Source organism: Arachis ipaensis, chromosome B02 (assembly GCF_000816755.2).
Source record: "Arachis ipaensis cultivar K30076 chromosome B02, Araip1.1, whole genome shotgun sequence".
NCBI classification, from domain to species: domain Eukaryota; kingdom Viridiplantae; phylum Streptophyta; class Magnoliopsida; order Fabales; family Fabaceae; genus Arachis; species Arachis ipaensis.
Window position 1 is genome coordinate 85,061,321 of NC_029786.2, and position 19,046 is coordinate 85,080,366.

The 19,046-nt window shown below is 39.2% G+C and overlaps 1 protein-coding gene across 1 annotated transcript in view; it reads left to right on the plus strand.

Moving 5' to 3' along the window:
* LOC107625569 (transcription factor MYB3R-5) overlaps positions 1-19,046 on the plus strand; it is a 93,888-nt gene that overhangs the window by 52,446 nt on the left and 22,396 nt on the right. The window contains exon 4 of the mRNA XM_016328243.2: positions 15,206-15,209. Coding sequence (XP_016183729.1) covers positions 15,206-15,209 — 4 coding nt within the window. The remainder of the gene's footprint in view (positions 1-15,205; positions 15,210-19,046) is intronic.

Below are 19,046 nucleotides of genomic sequence, written 5' to 3' on the forward strand. Positions count from 1 at the left end.
TTTTTTTTGAGTATTTTTATCCATAAATATTAATTTTTTTATTTATTTAAAAGTAAAATTAAAAATTTTAATTTTTTCTAGGCCTCAGATCGACAATCCTAAACACTATATTTTGGCACGGGCATTATAACTAGTTTCAATAGTTTTTTTTTTCTTTTAACCAAAAATTGTCTCATCAGTTAAATAGAAGAAAGAAAGAAAGAAAGAAAAGTTGATTAACCACCACCAACTACCTACTTTATCAGGTTTCGATTTCAGTTTCCAATTGTTGCAATTTTGTCTGATTTCGGTTTTGCATGCACGACCGTTTCAGGGATATTCACCCAAAAACTGTGTTTAGAGAATGTTATGGCCTGGTCCAAGCAGTTTGCGGGCCGGCCCGACCCGAGCAGCACCCGATTCGAACGGTCGGGGGTGAGACGCTCGGATTTTGACCCGGACACGCGTTCCTGACACGCGTCCCTGACAGCTTCGCCACAGCTGTGCAAGGGAGGCCTCGAAGAAGGTGCGCCTGTCTCTGCAGGGCCCACCTCTGACACGGTATATATGGGGAAGGACCTACCCTTCCCCCACGGTACGTCACATCTCATTCTCCCCCTTTTTCGCCTGCACACTCACTGACTAGAGCGTCGGAGTGTCTTTGCAAGTGACACCCCCCTTTCCGCGTGAAGAGCTCGGGACCCCGCCTACTCCAGCCCGGTGGCCTACGACCAGACGAGATCGCCCCCTCACTCAGGATACCTCCTCGAATTGTCCGGTAACCGACCAACCGAACATTGGCGCCGTCTGTGGGGAATCGTCCATGGACTTTGTACTGGTCCAAGGTGGAACAGGCCGCGAGGCCGAGCCCGGAGAGGACCACGCCGCGACTGCTTCCTAGCAGCGCACAAGATCCCCTCCAAGACACCCAACACAATCTCACGAGAGACGCCCCTTCGGGGAAACTGGCGACAACCACGCCAGAATAATGCAAGAACTACGCCACAGGATGCAAGACTTGGAACGCCGGCTGGCAGACAGGGAACACGACCAGCACACCCCATAACAAAGCCACTCCCGCTCTCACTCTAGGAGCCACTCCAGACGCACGGCCAGCCCTCAGGCCGAGTCCAAGAGCACGGGAGAAAGAGGACGCGCGAGAAAACGCCATGACCCCGTCATCTATGCCAGGCACGAGGGGCGGCTTACTACAGATCGCGGACACGAAGGCGCTCGTCGGGACGCCGACGAAGGGAGAATGACGAGAACGCAGGGACCCGTGATAATGGGAGCGACCCCATTTCATCGTTCCATACTCGAGGTCCGGCTGCCAAAACACTTTGACAAGCCAATGGACATGAGGTACGACGGAACGCAAGACCCGCTGGAGCACCTCATGGCCTTTGAGGCCAGGATGAACCTGGAGGGAGTGGGAGACGAGGTAAGGTGCCGCGCTTTCCCGGTTACCCTGGCGGGACCTGCAATACGGTGGTTCAATAACCTCCCGCAGGGCTCGGTGACCGGTTTTGTGGACATCATCCATGCCTTCTTAGCCCAATTCACGACCAGGATCGCAAAAGCGAAGCACCCAATCAACCTGCTCGGGGTGACTCAGCGACCCGACGAGTTGACCAGAAAATACCTTGACAGATTCAACGACGAGTGCCTGGAAATAGACAGGCTGACAGACTCATTTGCAAGCTTGTGCCTGACAAACGGACTTCTGAACGAGGACTTCAGAAAGCACCTCACCACGAAGCCGGTGTGGACCATGCAGGAGATCTAGTGTGTAGCCAAGGAGTACATCAACAACGAAGAAGTGAGCCAAGTCGTGGCCGCCAACAAATGGCAGCCTTCCTATAACCAAGACCGGCACGGCGGGAGCAGAGAAGGTCAAAAGGAACACGTCAGGGATGGCGGTCCGAGCAAGGCACCCAAACCGTTTCCTCGGGTCGGGAAGTTCACCAATTACACTCCCCTCACTGCACCAATCATGGAAGTTTATCAACAAATCACCGAAAAGGGGATCTTGTCGAAACCCCAACCACTGAAGGAACGAACAGGGGGGAATCGAAGCCTTTACTGCGACTACCACAAAGGCTACGGGCACAAAACACAGGATTGCTTCGACATGAAGGACGCGTTGGAACAAGCGATTAGGGATGGGAAGCTAGCTAAATTCTCCCACCTCATTAGAGAGCCGAGACGACGGAACTGCGACCAGGACGGCGAGGACAGAACTTGGGCAGCCAAGCGACGCCAAGAACCGGAGGAAGACGACCGGGGCCTTACCATAGTGAATGTGGTAACAGCTAGGAATGCGGCACCTAGGTCGAGGTCGGCACAAAAGAAAAGACGCCAAAGTCCTGGCGGTCTCCTCGTCCTCTGCGCGAGGCACGAGGAAACTCCCACACGTTTCGTTCGGCCCGGAAGATCAGTGGTTTGACGAGGTCGGAGAAAGCCCCCCCCCCCATGGTCATAACGGCTAGAGTAGGAACCGGTCTCATCAAACGAATCCTTGTAGATATGAGGGCAGACTCGAACATCATATTTCGCAATGTGTTCGATGCCTTAGGCCTAAGGGACGCCGACCTACAGACTCACCAGCACGGCGTTGTGGGGCTCGGCGACCATTTCATCAAGCCAGATGGCATAATCACCCTACCAACCTCATTGGGACAAGGCCAGGGGAGAAGAATGATAATGGCCGAGTTCGTGATCCTACGAGACTCCACAGCTTACAACATCATCCTGGGGAGAAAGACAATCAACGACCTAGGAGGAGTCATCAGCACAAAGATGTTGGTAATGAAGTTCATAACCGAAGAAGGGTCAGTAGGGTCTGTGAGGGGAGACTTGGAAACAGTAGTCGCTTGCGACAACGCCAGTCTCTCGTTAAGAAAGAAGTCTAGAGAGGCATCAGGGTATTCCTCACCGACCTGGATGCCAGAGTTGACGACAAACCCAGACCCGAACCCGAAAGGGACCTGAAAAAGTTTAGGGTCGGAAACTCGGAGGAAAAATTCACGTTCGTGAATAGGAACCTCCCCCACGAGTTAAAAGAACCTTTGATGGAAATGATCAGAGCCAACGGCGATTTGTTTGCCTGGACACCTGCCGACATGCCGGGTATAGACTCCGGTCTCATGTCACACCGCCTAGCCATCAGACCGGAAGCCAAACCAGTGGCTCAAAGGAGAAGAAAAATGTCTCAGAAAATGGCAGAGGAAGTGGCCAGACAAACGGCCAGCCTCCTTGAAGCAGGGTTTATCCGGGAACTAGACTATTCCACCTGGTTGTCAAATGTGGTCCTGGTGAAAAAGTACAATGGGAGATGGAGGATGTGTGTGGACTACTCTGATCTCAACAAGGCGTGTCCCAAGGACTGCTATCCCCTCCCCAACATTGATGCACTCGTTGACGCGGCCGCGGGGTACTGGTATCTGAGCTTCATGGATGCCTACTCCGGCTACAACCAGATACTGATGCACCGGCCAGACAAGGATAAAACGGCGTTCATAACGCCAGGAGGGACCTACTGCTACAAAGTGATGCCCTTTGGCCTGAAAAATGCGGGGGCGACGTACCAGAGGCTGATGAACAAAATATTCAGCGACCTCATCGGCAAGACGGTGGAAGTCTACGTGGATGATATCCTCGCAAAAACCACCTGGTCCGACGATCTCATAAGCGGCCTGGAGAACGTGTTTGCATTCCTCCGACAACACGGCATGAGGCTCAACCCGCTCAAATGCCCCTTTGCCATGGAGGCTGGAAAGTTCCTGGGATTCATGATAACCCAGACGGGAGTGGAGGCCAACCCTGAAAAGTGCCAAGCAATACTCCAGATGAGGAGCCCGGGCTGCATCAAAGACGTTCAGAGGCTGACGAAAAGGCTCACCGCGTTGTCCCATTTCCTCGGTGCATCGGCAGCAAAGGCCTTACCCTTTTTCGGTTTGATGAAGAAGGGAATGGCATTTGAGTGGACCCCTGCATGCGAAGAAGCTTTCAACCACTTCAAAGAGATTCTAGCAGCACCCCCGGTGCTCGGGAAGCCGAAGGCCGGAGAACCACTCTATCTGTACCTAGCCATAACAGAGGGGGCGCTTGCAGCGGTGTTGGTGCGGGAAGAAGGGAAGGCCCAACAACCAATCTACTTTGTGAGTAGAGCACTGCAAGGGGCAGAACTTAGATACAGCAAACTGGAAAAGCTGGCATTGGCACTCCTGGTTTCCTCCCGCCGACTGCGACAGTACTTCCAGAGTCACCAGGTAGTCGTGAGAACGGATCATGGGATTCGTCAGGTGCTCCAAAAACCCGATCTGGCGGGAAGGATGATGACCTGGGCCATCGAATTGTCCCAATACGACTTAAGCTATGAACCCCGACATGTGATCAAGGCACAAGCAATGGCAGACTTCCTGGTGGAAGTAACCGGGAACCCAACCGAAGTCGCAGACACACGGTGGAAGCTCCATGTAGACGGAGCCTCCAACCAGACGTCTGGGGGTGCCGGGATCATCCTAGAAAGCCCGGCCGGAGTCATCTACGAACAGTCAATTAAGTTCAAGTTCCCCGTATCAAACAACCAAGCAGAATACGAAGCCCTTCTGGGAGGCTTGGTTCTAGCTCGGGAAGTCGGGGCAACAAGGTTGGAGGTGTGCAGCGATTCGCAAGTCGTCACCGCGTAAGTAAATGGAAGCTATCAAGCCAGAGACTCGCTGCTGCAGAAATACTTAGAGAAGGTCAAGGAGCTGACTAAACAATTTGAGGAGGTCGCGGTCCAACACGTCCCAAGGGAAAGGAACACACGGGCAGACCTCCTATCCAAGCTGGCAAGCACAAAACCTGGAGTCGGCAACCGCTCCCTCATTCAAGGCGTCACGAAAGAGCCGGCAGTTGCCCTCCACCTAACCAAAATAAGCCCTTCTTGGATGGACCCCATCACTGACTTCTTGGAAAACGGCAAACTCCCTCAGGACGAAAAGGAAGCCAAAGCGGTAAGAAGGGAGGCCACCAAATATACGGTCATACAGGATCAGCTATTCAAAAAGGAACTCAGCCAACCTTTGTTGAAGTGCCTGCATCCCGACCAGACGGACTACGTACTCAGAGAAGTCCACGAGGGGTGCTGCGGCCACCATATCAGAGGCAAAGCCCTAGCTAGGAAGCTCATCCGAGCTGGATACTACTGGCCAACAACGATGAATGACTCCAAGGAGTTCGTAAAAAAATGCGCGAAGTGTCAACAGAACGCCAACTTCCACATAGCGCCAGCTTCCGAGCTTAGCCTACTGACGTCCACTCGACCTTTCGCACAGTGGGGAGTCGACCTCTTAGGACCCTTCCCAGTTGGCCCGGGGCAAGTTAAGTACCTCATAGTTGCCATCGACTACTACACCAAATGGATAGAGGCTGAGCTGCTGGCCAGCATATCCTCATCCAATTGTAGGAAGTTCATGTGGAGGCAGGTGATAACCCGTTTCGGAATCCTAGAGATCGTCATTTCGGATAATGGGACGCAATTCACTGACAAGAAGTTCGCGGAGTTTCTCACCAGCTTGGGGATAAAACAGAAGTTCTCCTCGGTTGAACACTCCCAAACAAACGGACAAGTGGAGTCCGCAAATAAGATCATCTTACTAGGTCTCAAGAAGCGTTTAGATAGCAAGAAAGGCGCATGGGCCGACGAGCTCACCTCAGTTCTCTGGTCCTACCAAACAACCGAGCAAAGCTCCACAGGGGAAACCCCCTTTCGCTTAACGTACAGGGTCGAGGCGGTGATACCCGTAGAGATCGGCGAGCCGAGCCCGTGGTTACTGCTCGCAGGAGTAGAAGAAGCGGTGCACAAAGACCTGGTAGACGAGGTCAGAGAGATGGCCCACTTGTCAGAGGTAGCGCTGAAACAAAGAATAGCCCTACGCTACAACACCAAGGTCCTCAGAAGGGAATTTGAGGAAAGAGACCTCGTCCTACGACGCAACGACGTCGGGCTACCGACTCCAGGAGAAGGAAAGCTGGCGGCAAACTGGGAAGGCCCCTATAGAATCAAAGAAGTACTTGGCAAGGGCGCCTACAAGCTGGAAAAACTCGACAGCAAAGAAATCCCGAGAACATGGAATGCAGGTAACCTGAGGAGATTCTATTCATAGTTTGGGCACACCGGCCAAGCGACCTGACGTGCTAGATAGATGTTTACTTTTATCAAATGCTAATTTCCAATTATTTACTTTTATCAAATGCCTACCATGTTCATGAATATTGTCTAACTAACGACTAATTTTTACTTATCTGAATTATTCCATCTACTATTCCCCAATACGTATCCCACACAATCATGCCCTTCAAACGGTAACCCAGGACTGATCAGCCCGGGAGCCAATCGAGTCATAGCCATAACAAACGGCCGCGACAATACAACCAAGACGGTTTCAACCATGTTACCAACGTAAACGGCAAAACGGACACAAGCAATAAGCCCACGCCAGAAAAACGGTAACAAAACATAAACGCTACTAAACAAACAAGATAAAGGTGATAATTAGAAGCCGACCAAGCGACCATTAAAGAGTAACAAAGGTCTTAACGGTTGCAACAAAGTACTTTACAAAGCCAAGCAAAAATACAAGTTACAAGAGTTCACTTCTGGGGCATGTCGACATTCTTGCCATCCTGGATTGTTTTGAAGACTCCAATAGCCGACGTGTCGAATTCTGGGACCACAATCTTCACCTGGGCCTTGAGAGCCTCTTCAGTCATAAAGATCGCGTTCTTTCCCTGCTCCCTAACCGCCTTATATTTCCTTTTTAGCTCTTCCGCCTCAGCTCGCGCAGCCTCAGCTGACGAGACGGCTGTGTCACGCTCCTTTTCCACAGCGACCACCCGACCCTACGCGGCATTCAATTGGCTCTCAAAAGACATCTCCCGCTCGACCAAACGGGACACAGTCTCATCGAAGGCTTTCAACTTCTCCTCAGCGGAGGCAGCTTTCTCCTCAGCAGCCTTGAGCTTCTCCCCTGCCTCGGACAGCTGCCCCTGGAGCGACTCGACTTGAACTTTGAAATTGTTGTTCGCCTTGACAGAAGACTCAAGTTTCCTTCGAAGCGCCTGCATCCCTGACAACTCGAACTCGGCCTTCTGAGCTATCACAGCTCCACGGAGCAGAGTACGATACATCCACCTCGCCTGGCCCGCCAATTCAGTGCCATGGAAGTGGTCCTCCGTGCCAGGGATCAGCTGGGAGTCAAGGAAGGCGGCATCGTCAAAATTCCTCTCCATCACGGTAAGGGTTCCTTCCAGGCTGGAGGATGCCCTTCGCCTCTTAGGAGTGGGGATGAGCGTCAAGTCATCATCCTCTTGACGAGAAGGGGACGAGTGCCCAACAACGGCCGTCTCATCGAGAACGGGAGAAGTTCGTGCCCCGACAGAGTTCTTGTCGGACGTCTCGGTGTCCCGAGGAGAAGTCACAACAGCCTTCTTTTCATCAGTAAGGTCCCCAGACTTCCCGGCGACCTTCTCGTCGGCCTTTTCCTCGTCACTATCCTCCAAAAAGGTCTTAACTAGGCCCTCAAGACCGGTTACCAAAGCAGACATCTCCACTACAATAGACAAACAAATGCGTCAGTCGTAAAGTCGGCAAAAGACACATTAAAAAATAAACGATGCAAAAGTACAAGACAAAACAGCTCACAAATATAACTCCTGGCGGCCTCCCGTTCACCCATAAGGAGGTAGGGGTTCACAGGGTTCCTTCCAAAAATCGCAAACAACACGTCGGCAATTCTCTTGTTTACAGGGGACATCCCCTTGTAGGTCACCTTAATGAAGGTGTTAGACCCCGCCCCGAAGCTCCAATACGTCGGGATGAGGCGTTCTCCCTCTAGCGACAACCAAAAGGGATGGCGACCTTTGACGGGACAAACTTTGAAATATTTGTCTTTGAACCCATGATAGGAGTCCTCGAACAAGCCAAATACCCTCCGACCTTGGGGAGATCGGAAAGACAGGAACCCTTTCCTAGCTTTCCCTTGTTTGGAAGGGTTGGTAAAGTTGAAGAAGAAGAGAAAGACATCCACCGACACCGGCAGCTCGAGATATTCACAAACCATCTCGAAACAGCGGATAGAAGCCCAGCTGTTCAGATGAAGCTGCGACGGCGACACGGATATCCGATTAAGAAGCGACATCTGAAAGTCGGAAAACGGTATGCGAACGCCAACCTGGGTGAACATGGCTTTGTAAAACCAAATCCAGTCGGCAACCCAAGGCGAGCGAAAATTAATCTCATATAGCCGCTCATGGGGGCAGGAATGAAGGAGTCATAATTGGCCTCCTCGTCTTTCCCCCGCACAGATACCCGGCTTGCCGGAACTCCGTCAACTCCTCCAGATCCATTTGATTCGGCGAGTCCTTCACATCGGAGGTCACCCAAGCGTAGGGGTCATAGTTCGTGGCGAAAGCAGAAGCCCGGAAAATGACGCGAGGTATACCTACAGTGGGGGTACCACTCCATTAGTCTATGAGCTCGGGAGTCCAGGAAAAACCCAGAAACTATATCCATCCTATTCAACAGTTAAGACCAAGCATGGCTAAAGCTATATCTATCATGCAAGCCACCTAAAAGCCTACCCTGGAATGGTACCCCTCCCCTAACGCATTTACTTGGCACTAGAAAGCCATCTAGCAACAAGGATCAAACAAAAACAGCAAGAACATGGAGCTAATGCAAGTAGTAAACGTACGACAATAAAGAAGAAAAGAGAGAGGATCAAAGATTACCTGAATTGGTTGCGAAAACTGAAAAGGAAGAAGGAAAGATGCACAGAGATGCTAGAACGAAGCTCTGGGATGCTCTGGGATTTTCTGGGTAAAGATGAATGAGAAAGTAGGAGCAAGAGTGCAAAGGCAAAGATTAAAGCAAAACTGTTTAAAACTGCCACCTAGGAAGCGCGAAAGACCTGGGGACAAAATAGTCTTTGCATACGGGGTTTTCCAGCCCATTATGAGCATTAAATGCCCTGCGCGAAGAACGAGGCGACAAACGGTTGTTCCAACAACGAACGGACACGCGCACAAGAGGCACGTCCACCCAACGGACGGCCGGCCTGACGACGTCACACGAGAAAGGAGATGACGCGCCACCAACTATCCTTACGGTCGTTGCTGGCGCGTCGGGGGTACTGTTGCGGCCTGGCCCAAGCAGTTTGCAGGCCGGCCCGACCCGAGCAGCACCCAACCCGAACGGTCGGGGGTGAGACGCTCGGATTCCGACCCGGACACGCGTCCCTGACACGCGTTCCTGACAGCTTCGCCACAGCTGTCAAGGGAGGCCTCGAAGAAGGTAGGCCTGTCCCTGCATGGCCCACCTCTGACACGGTATATATGGGGAAGGACCTACCCTTCCCCCACGGTACGTCACATCTCATTCTCCCCATTTTTCGCCTGCACACTCACTGACTAGAGCGTCGGAGTGTCTTTGCAGGTGACACCCCTCCTTTCTGCTTGAAGAGCTCGGGACCCCGCCTACTCCAGCCCGGTGGCCTACGACCAGACGAGATCGCCCCCTCACTCAGAATACCTCCTCGAATTGTCTGGTAACCGACCAACCGAACAGAGAATATTTTTAAATTGTTTGTTTATGTCTAGGTAAAGATTTGTTCTCTTAAATAGGGAGAAGAATGGCTTCTCATTTCTTTCATGACATTACATTTGATAATTAGCGTGTGCAACTATTTTTCCTTTGATATTCTAGTTGCCTTCAAAATCACATTTATAAGAATTAACGATTTTTAGTTTCTGTGTTTTATTAACGGATTTTTAGCCATTAATACTAAATTTTTGTTTATTTTTAAGCTTTTACCAACTTTATTTTTTATAGATCAAAAAGATTACCCAATTTATGAAAATGGAAAATTGAGGAATGGAGAGGTATGAGGCAGAAAGCATGAAATAGAACATGTGTTTATTTTTGCTATGTGAAGGACTAAGAAGAAGAAAACAAAGAGAGATGAATTAAAGATAGTGATGTTGGAGTGTTTGACAAGTGGCAAAGGGACACAAATAACATACTAAGTAGTACAGGACTCATCAGAGGAGAATGATTGGAATGGAAGCAAACAGTAGTGAATAATATGTATGCATAAAACAGAGAAGGGAATGAAGAAGGCAAAGGTTGCATTTGCCACAAAATGGCCACAGCTTAATTACAATTACATGAAAGAAGAATCATGGCTAGGTTTGAACAGAAGCAAGGTGTTGCAAAGTATTCATGAATTTGTCAAGAAAACTGATTGAAGTAACACTGCAAAAAGCAGCATTGAATGAAAGAGAGAGAGAGAGAGAATAATTGCTTTGAAAAAAGACCATGGTCATGATGATAACCTTGAGAGAGTCAGACCCAGAGAGATAATGGTAATCAACAGAAAAGTGCGTAAGCTACTACTACTTAGGCTCCCAGGATTGCGTCATTTTTATGCTCTCCTTTTTCACTTTACTAATATATGAAATTATCAAACACTAGTACTCCATAAAGAAAATTCTATTTTGGGTGTGTTTGGATTTGCGTTGGAGAAGAGAGAAGTTCGTTTGAGTTCTCTATTTTAATAATTTTTTATCTAAAAGTAATTTTGAATAATGTAATCCAAACAACATTTATTTTACTATAATCTATTTTGATATAAAAATTGTCAAACATAAATCACCTTAACATAAACTTACTTTCTCATCAAAATCAAATTTATAAGATTACTGTTTAATCCGTTTCAATTATATTTCTATTTTTTTGTTTTATTTATGCTGCATTAACTTCACACCTCTCGTCTTTTAATATTTAGGTGGGCATAATTATCGTATTTAATTATTTATTCTTATCGTAGAAATTTTAAATTTAAATTAATCCAATTCGATCTATAATTTAATCTAAAATATTTTATGTACTTTTGTTGAGTACTAAATGTTCAAAAATATCATTAATTTTAATTTTTTCTACCAAATTTTTTAAGTATTAATTGCACGCTTAAAAATTTGAAAAAATATATTGTTTACAATTGTAATTCTACATTATTAATATCAAATATTTGTGGATGCTATATAATGATATCTAACACTTGTGAACATGTGATCAAGATCTCTTCATCCAAAATAGGATGTTTGGGTGGAAAAAGTTAGGTACGAATTTTAATATCTTATATAACATGATGTACACTATATATGATTTGGGAATACATTTGATTTTGGCATCAAAATTAATTAGCAAATTATAAACCAAAGTTTGTTAATATATAACTTACATAAGGTGCCTTTGCTTTTTGGTGCTAAAAATTCACAAAGTCAGTTTATTCAATTATCTTGAAAATCTGTTTTGGAAAGCTAAAAATTAAACTACATATTGTATGTATAAAAAAAATGCATCCTTAGAAAAAAAAAACTGAAATGATTAACATTAAATTTAAGAATTTAATTTTAATATACTGATAGTATAAAATATTTTACACAATTATCTAATTATATTCATTTTTTTAATTAATTATTCATGTAGTTAATAAAAAAAATAATTATTTTTATTAATATGATATTATGTAATTAGATGCATGTGTAAAATAGTTTTACATTGACAACATATCAAAATTAAATTCAAACTAAAAAGGTTTAATTCATTTACCAATATAATCAATAAATCCATAATCCCTAGAAATTACTGAAAACGGGTTTACCATATAAGAAGGGCAAAAACAAAAAGGCAGATATGCAAGCATCTGTAATTGAATTAGTGTTAAACTCGTGCGATGCACTAACTTACATTTTAATTTAACATGGTAAATTAAAAATAATATTTTATAATTATAAATTTCTCAAGTTTAATAAAACATTATCATCGTCATTATATAATAAATGTACTTAATGTGTTATTTTATCTTTGTTCAAAGTAAAATATAAATGGAACAGTTTGAAGTCTATAATATTCTTGAGCCATAAAGAAAGAGACCTACAAAAATAAGAACATATATAACTGTAATAGTAGCATGTCAATTTTACACTAAACTTTATATTATAAGACTAATGAAAATTTATCAATAACCTAATATTTTACTAATCTCATTAAAAAAGCAATTGCAGATGATGTTGTGCTCCATGTTACACATTTTATTTCAAGTCTGAAAGTATAGTTAATAAATTAGTTATATCTACGACAAATATTTGTACAAAAGTGTAAATCATAACATGTTACTAAAATGATGAAAATACGATTTTTTTATTTAACTATTATTAAAAACTTCGTTAAACACGATATTTATTGTAGATGAGTTTGAATTGCTGTCTTTATCTAGAATTAGAATATTCAGGCCGTTGCGACTCTTAACTCTTGACAAAGCAACGTAAAGTTGTCCATTGATAAATACCGATTTTGCCAAGTAAAGTCCTACATGTGATAATGATTTACCACATAGTGAAATACCTTAGTTTTTCGCCAATAATGTCTAAGTTGCATTCCAAATACGTTTTGATTTGTTAACACTATTAGATATCAATAGCATCACAAACAGTTTTCTCAATTGATGACCAGACCTCATTAATAGCTGTAATGAATTTCTATCGTCACACAGTAGTCCCATAAAATAGAAAGCATCTTGAAAATTAGGATATGTAATCCCATTAACTGTCCTAATAGACTCATATGTTGTGCAACATTTTTAAATAATTAACAAAATTTTCATATAGTAGATATCACATGTACCCGATGGAATATAGTTTAACCTCCTAGTAGAATAGTCTCTCTTGCATGGATATCATTCCCTTTCTTCTCTATCATAAAGAAATTGATTTGGAAACTTAGCATACGTTAAAGTTTGACCTGCTTCAAATTCTTTGTTGGCCTCCGTCCATACTAAGAACATTGTACTTTTCTCTTTCTCTTGATCCATGATTTTCTCAAGATTGTCATCGTCTTTAAAGATGATATTTTATTTTTCAGGTAAATAAAATATTAATATCACTGAAGGCCATCTCCGATAAATATCATAAGCCAAAGTTCTCCACACAGCCTCCCATGTAGACAAATATCCACAATCATAAAATTATTTAATCTCATAATATATATTTTTTTAAGTATGCTTTATCTTTTATATCTTTAATACTAACATCCCAATAATAACATTTTAAATAAAAAGATAGAAAAATATTTATTCACTGAAAATATAAAATTTTGTAACAAAATAAAGTTAAAATAAAAATTTAAATATAAAATACTAAAATAAATAAATTAGAATATATAAAAAAAATCTTGAAACAAATCTAAATAAATAAACTTACATTGAAGTTAATATTAAAATTTTTAGATTTTGTTTTATTCATCTATTATATGTAAGTGTTTATATTTAAAAAATAATAATTGATTATCCATCATCAATTTCTCTTAGCAAATTCATGAATCGAGACACAAGAACCCTCTTAAATGAGGCATGCATTTTCGGAAAATATTTTTGAAAATTTTAATTTATGAGCAAATAACTTAAAATTAAAAGGTAACAACTTAAATAAATCTTTATCTTTATCTTTATCTTTATCTTTATATTAATACAAATGGGGAGCTCATATACTGACATGGTGCTCATACATTGAGTTTAGAAATTTATTTGTTTAGGTGTCGTTACCAAAAATTTTTAGAATTAATTTATAAATTATAAATTATTATTTGCTTAGATTGTTACTTTTTAATTTTAAATTATTTACTTAAGTTGTTTTACTTATGTTGTTATTTTTTAAATTTTAAGTTATTTTGTTTAGGTAGTTATTTTTTAAATTTTAAGTTATTTGTTTAATATGAGCTCCTACAAATGGATCCAAAATAGAGTGGCATGAAATTGACTTAAAAAAACAAAGGGAAAATTACTTTTTTTTTTCCAAAGATATAACTTTTCATTAATAGAAAAGAAAGTACAGCTGTCCATTATTACTAGGACAAAATGAAAGAAGATAGGGTCATAACCCAACCAAACTTTCAGTAAATGAAGGTAAAGACTAGCATTTTTTAAACAAGAAATAGATACCAATATTATCAAAGCTAGGTAAGAAGGGAGCTTGGAGGTCGTAGCAGTTCATCATGGTGCTTGCAAGCTGAAGAGAAGATTTCACTGGGGGATCTCCATTTGTGTTGAAAAATCTATGAATTTCGTTTCTTCCACAAAAACCAGAGAAGAATAGCAAAAAAATGGGAGTGGGTCTGTCGATTGGGGCTAGATTTGAGGACTTCCATTGATGATATCCACCATTGGGTAAAGGTACCAGAAGGGGGGTTGCTAGTAGGTAAGCTAGTGGGCTTTGATTCCAAACTTCTTTAGCATATTTGCATGTCACCAAGCAGTGAAACACTGTTTCATCTTCTTCTGAACAACACGGGCAGATTCCAGATGTTGATGGGAAGCGATGGTGAAGGAGGTGGCAGACTGGGAGACATTGGTGGATGCTCTTCCAAAGAAAAATCTTGATTTTGTGGGGGAGAGCCAGCTTCCACAAGGTAACCCATACATCCCTTTGTCTCAGCAACTGGGGACAAAACTCAATTAGGTCGTGATTGAATTGGTATGCTACCGAATAGCTTGATGCAGTGTCATATTTTCCACCCTTGTTCAATACCCACTGAAGTTCATCAGCTCCAGGTTCAATCTTCAGAGTCAATATTTTGTTAGCAATATCTGTCGGAAAATTTTCATGGATTAATGTCTGATTTCACTGTTGGTTCTCTGTGAACAGGTCTTTCACCCAGAAAAGAGGTCGTCCTAGGTTTGGATGGTGCGGGCTGCGCGTGATATTGAACGGATACGGAGGAGGAAGCCAAGGGTCTTCATAGATACACAGCTGAGAGGCCGAGCCAATTCGCCAAGTGATTCCTTTTTCAACTACAGAGCATCCTCTAAAAGGCTTCTCCAAATTACTTAAATGAAATAAACTAGGAAAATGTTTACTCAATTGCAACAATACAAATTTGGTTACTTGTATGTCCTGAAACACATCTATATAAACTGTGAAACCTTCTCACATTTTAGTGTTTACACATAAACCGTGGTACCCTACCACAGTTTATGAAGGGAGAATAATGAACATAAACTGTGGTACTCTTCCACGGTTTATGGAGAAGAGACATAAACACATAAACCGTGGTATCCTTTCACAATTTATGAAGAAGAGACATACACACGTAAACCGTGGTACCCACCCACTGTTTATGAAGAAGAGTGGTTCACATGCATATAACATGTACTCCTTATCATACTTGTAATATTAATATGAATCTATACCAATATCTATACCAATACATAAAGCCAATACCAGAGTTTGGTGTCCAATCTTTATAGACATCATTTACCCTCAAATAATTCATTTTATAAATCAAATTTATGGACAAAATAGTAATAATATATTTTCAGATTTTTAATTAAAAAAAAAGTCAGTAACCCATGAAAGAGTTAAATAACTACTGCAATCGTGAGTAAATTAAATAACTGCTCTACTTATAAATATTTCTCACTGTTGTCGATCTTTTTTCTGCATCTTGCTCTCTTTTGGTTCTGACATGCATTTATTAAGAAAGAGAGTTGATACAATTTTTATGCCAACTCCATTGCGTACCTATATTCTACTTTTTGAAAAATACAGGAATAGAAACACACGATAATGGAACTGGTCCAAATAATAGACGTCATGATAATATAAGTGGGTGATATTTTATATTTATGGTTTATTTTATTTTTGAGTACTCATTTCTAATTTTTAAAAGAAAATTTAAAAGACAAGTACTCTTTATCTTATTCAATTTTTACATCTAAAGTTTGTATTTTTTTTTGTATAACTGTAGATCGAGCACTACTGTTCAATATCTAAACAAGTTTTTTATATTATCCGGTTTCAAACAATATATAAAGGCAATATTACAATTTGATCTCCAACTTTTGAAGAAATCGTCTCTCTTCAAACAACTCAATTCACAAAATAAATTTAATAGATAAAATAGTAACAATAATTTTTTTAATATTTTATCTTCATCATATAATATATAATATTTATTCAAAGAATCTTTCGTAATGAATAAATTTAAAGATATGTTATTGCACACTACTATGTATAAAATGCCTAATAACGAATAAGATTATGAATTTCATAATAAATAATTAAAATAGATAATTAACAAATAAAAAATTTAAAAATAGACAATACATTCATAATACTAATAATAGTAATTGTAATAAAGTTAATTATTTTATATTTTATATTTTTAATTAAAAATAACATTTAAATATAATTTTTTTAATATTTTAAAAAATTTATGACGTGATAATTGATAATGAATAAAAAAATTTATATTTTTTATGCAGTTATACAAATTATATTTAATTTATTTAAAAATAAAAGAGATTATATTTGTTATTTTAAGTTATATGTAAAAAAATTATTTATTTATTTACCTATAAATATATTCTATATTTATTAAAATTTATCAATATTTTTTTGTATTGTTTGATACGTATTATTAAAGTCTATGTTTATTAAAGTCGATTAATATTTTTATTTATATATTAATATGTATCTATAACAATATATAAAGTCTATAACAATATATAAAGATAACTTTGGTTTCCAATTTTTTTTAACTATATTTACTCTCTAACAAACTATTTCATAAAACAAATTATAAGGACAAAATAGTCATAAAATTTATTTTAAAAAATCCAATAAAATCCCACTAAAACAAATTATAAGGACAAAAATTGTCATAGCTTTGTTACTCTTATAACCATGATAATACATCTCCCAACAAAAAAAATGCACATCAATGTCTTCACATTTTTCACCATCTTCATATTTTGTTTAATTTTATGTTTGTTTTAGTTTTAGTTTTAGTTTATATCCTTTGTTTTATCAATGTCTTCACATTCTTCACCATCTTCATGTTTTATTTAATTCTATATTAGTTTTAGTTTATATCCTTTTATTTTGAGTACGTTGTACTCTCACAGTCTCATTGGTAGTTTGGTTTCACTCTAATTATTCTATTAAAGTTTTATTTGTAATTTTTTAAAAAAATCTACTAATTTTGTTCTTCATATACACTTTTATGTGTTTCTCTTACTATGGGCCTTCTCTTTTTTCAACACCCTCAATTGCATCGCCTCCTTCGTCTTCCATTGCCTTTATCCACCGTTGCAAATTTCATCATTTGATTTCACGCATAACTTCCACTTACATTTTTCCTTCTCTTCAGTTTACTTATTTAATTTATATTTTTAGTCATTCTTTTATCCTTTTAATTCATTCCCAATTTTTTTATGTAAAAAATAATTCTGTCTTTTTTTCTTATCAATTTGATGTAAAAAAATTATTTTTTTATCTTATCGATTTGATGTAGAAAGAAAATATTTTCTTTTTATCTGGTATGTGTTCTTATTTTTGTTTACATATCTTTACCTATCAATGATGGAAGGAAGAAGTTTCATAAATATTTTGTTAACTTATTATTTTTAGATTGCTTTGCAATAATATTTTTTTTAAAATTATTGATTATATAGAGTATTATATTTGAAATTTGAGTATATAAATATTTCTTCTGAAATAAAATGAAATTATTAATTTTGTCTATCACAGTATCATTTATCTTAAGGAGTGGTTAATTTATTTAATTGGCATGTATAAAGGGCGCAAGAAAGTTCACACCTATCAAAGGTTTGTTAAAAACATTAAAATGTTAATTTCCTGAACTATCTAAACTATTAATTATGTAGAATATTGAATTTGACATTTAATTATAAAGAGTACTAGAATTGACATTTATTAATTTTTTAAATTATTGCAAAAAGATTATTAATTAATTTAATATTATTTGTCTGTCGTATGATTGGCATATAAAAGATGTAAAAAAAATTTATACCTACCAATAGTAGAGTAAAAAATCTCTACTTATAAATAATAATAAATTCTAATAATAAAATTGAAATTATTACGTGGGTAAAGTAACAACTTAAAATTATAATAATTTATCACGGGTAATCATAAAAATTATAATAGGGTTACGTAAAATTATTTTTAGTATTAGCATATAATAATTGTACAAGTTATTTTTTTATTACTTTAACCTGTTATAATTCTATTTTCTTATGATATTTATTTCAAACATTTTAAGTTATTATACCCGTCCATGATAATATATCTCTACCCCCTTTCTATTTCAATCTGTGTATATTAGGTATAATATTCTTATTTATTGTCCGAGATTTTTCTAATCATGATAGAAGATAATGATTCTAATTATGATATGATAAAATTATATAATTTTAACAAAATTAATATATGATGCATAATTACTGTATATAATAAAAAATTACCTTAATAATAAATAATTTACATATTTATTTTTGTTTTACTAAAGTTTATATATAGTGTTTTTTTGTGGTACATGAATCTAAATTTGAGAGTCAACTCATAATTTTATATTTTTTTTACTACTTCATAGAATAAGAATGTATTCTTCGTTTTTTATTGAAGTTGATCATTTTAAAGTACAATTTATAATTTTTTATAATGTTTTTCATATACTCATTCTATTATATTATTCTTTTGATAATTTATTAATTGTTGTTATTCTAAGTTATTCTTATCGTCTAATGTTCCAGTCCGATTGTCTTTTGCCACAATCATTTACAATGCATCACATCCATGAAATACCTCATCGAATTGTCTTCACTGATTCGGATTCCAACTACATGGATGTAAGCGTTCAAAGAAGAAGCAATAATCTCTACTTTACCGAAGGATGGTTGGATCTACTCACCTATTATGACCAACCTAATGAAATGTGGTTAAGGTTAGCTTTCTTGGGAGGAGCTCGATTTTTTTAACCCATGTCATGCACGTGATAAGATTGAAATTATAATTTTAAGCTATTGTGTTAAGATTAATTTCAATTATAATAATTTAACTAATAAAAAAATAACTTAAAATTATAATTTCAATCTTTTTCTCAATAATAATTATAATTAAATTATTAAAAATTATTGTTATTTAATTAATCGTTTTAATTT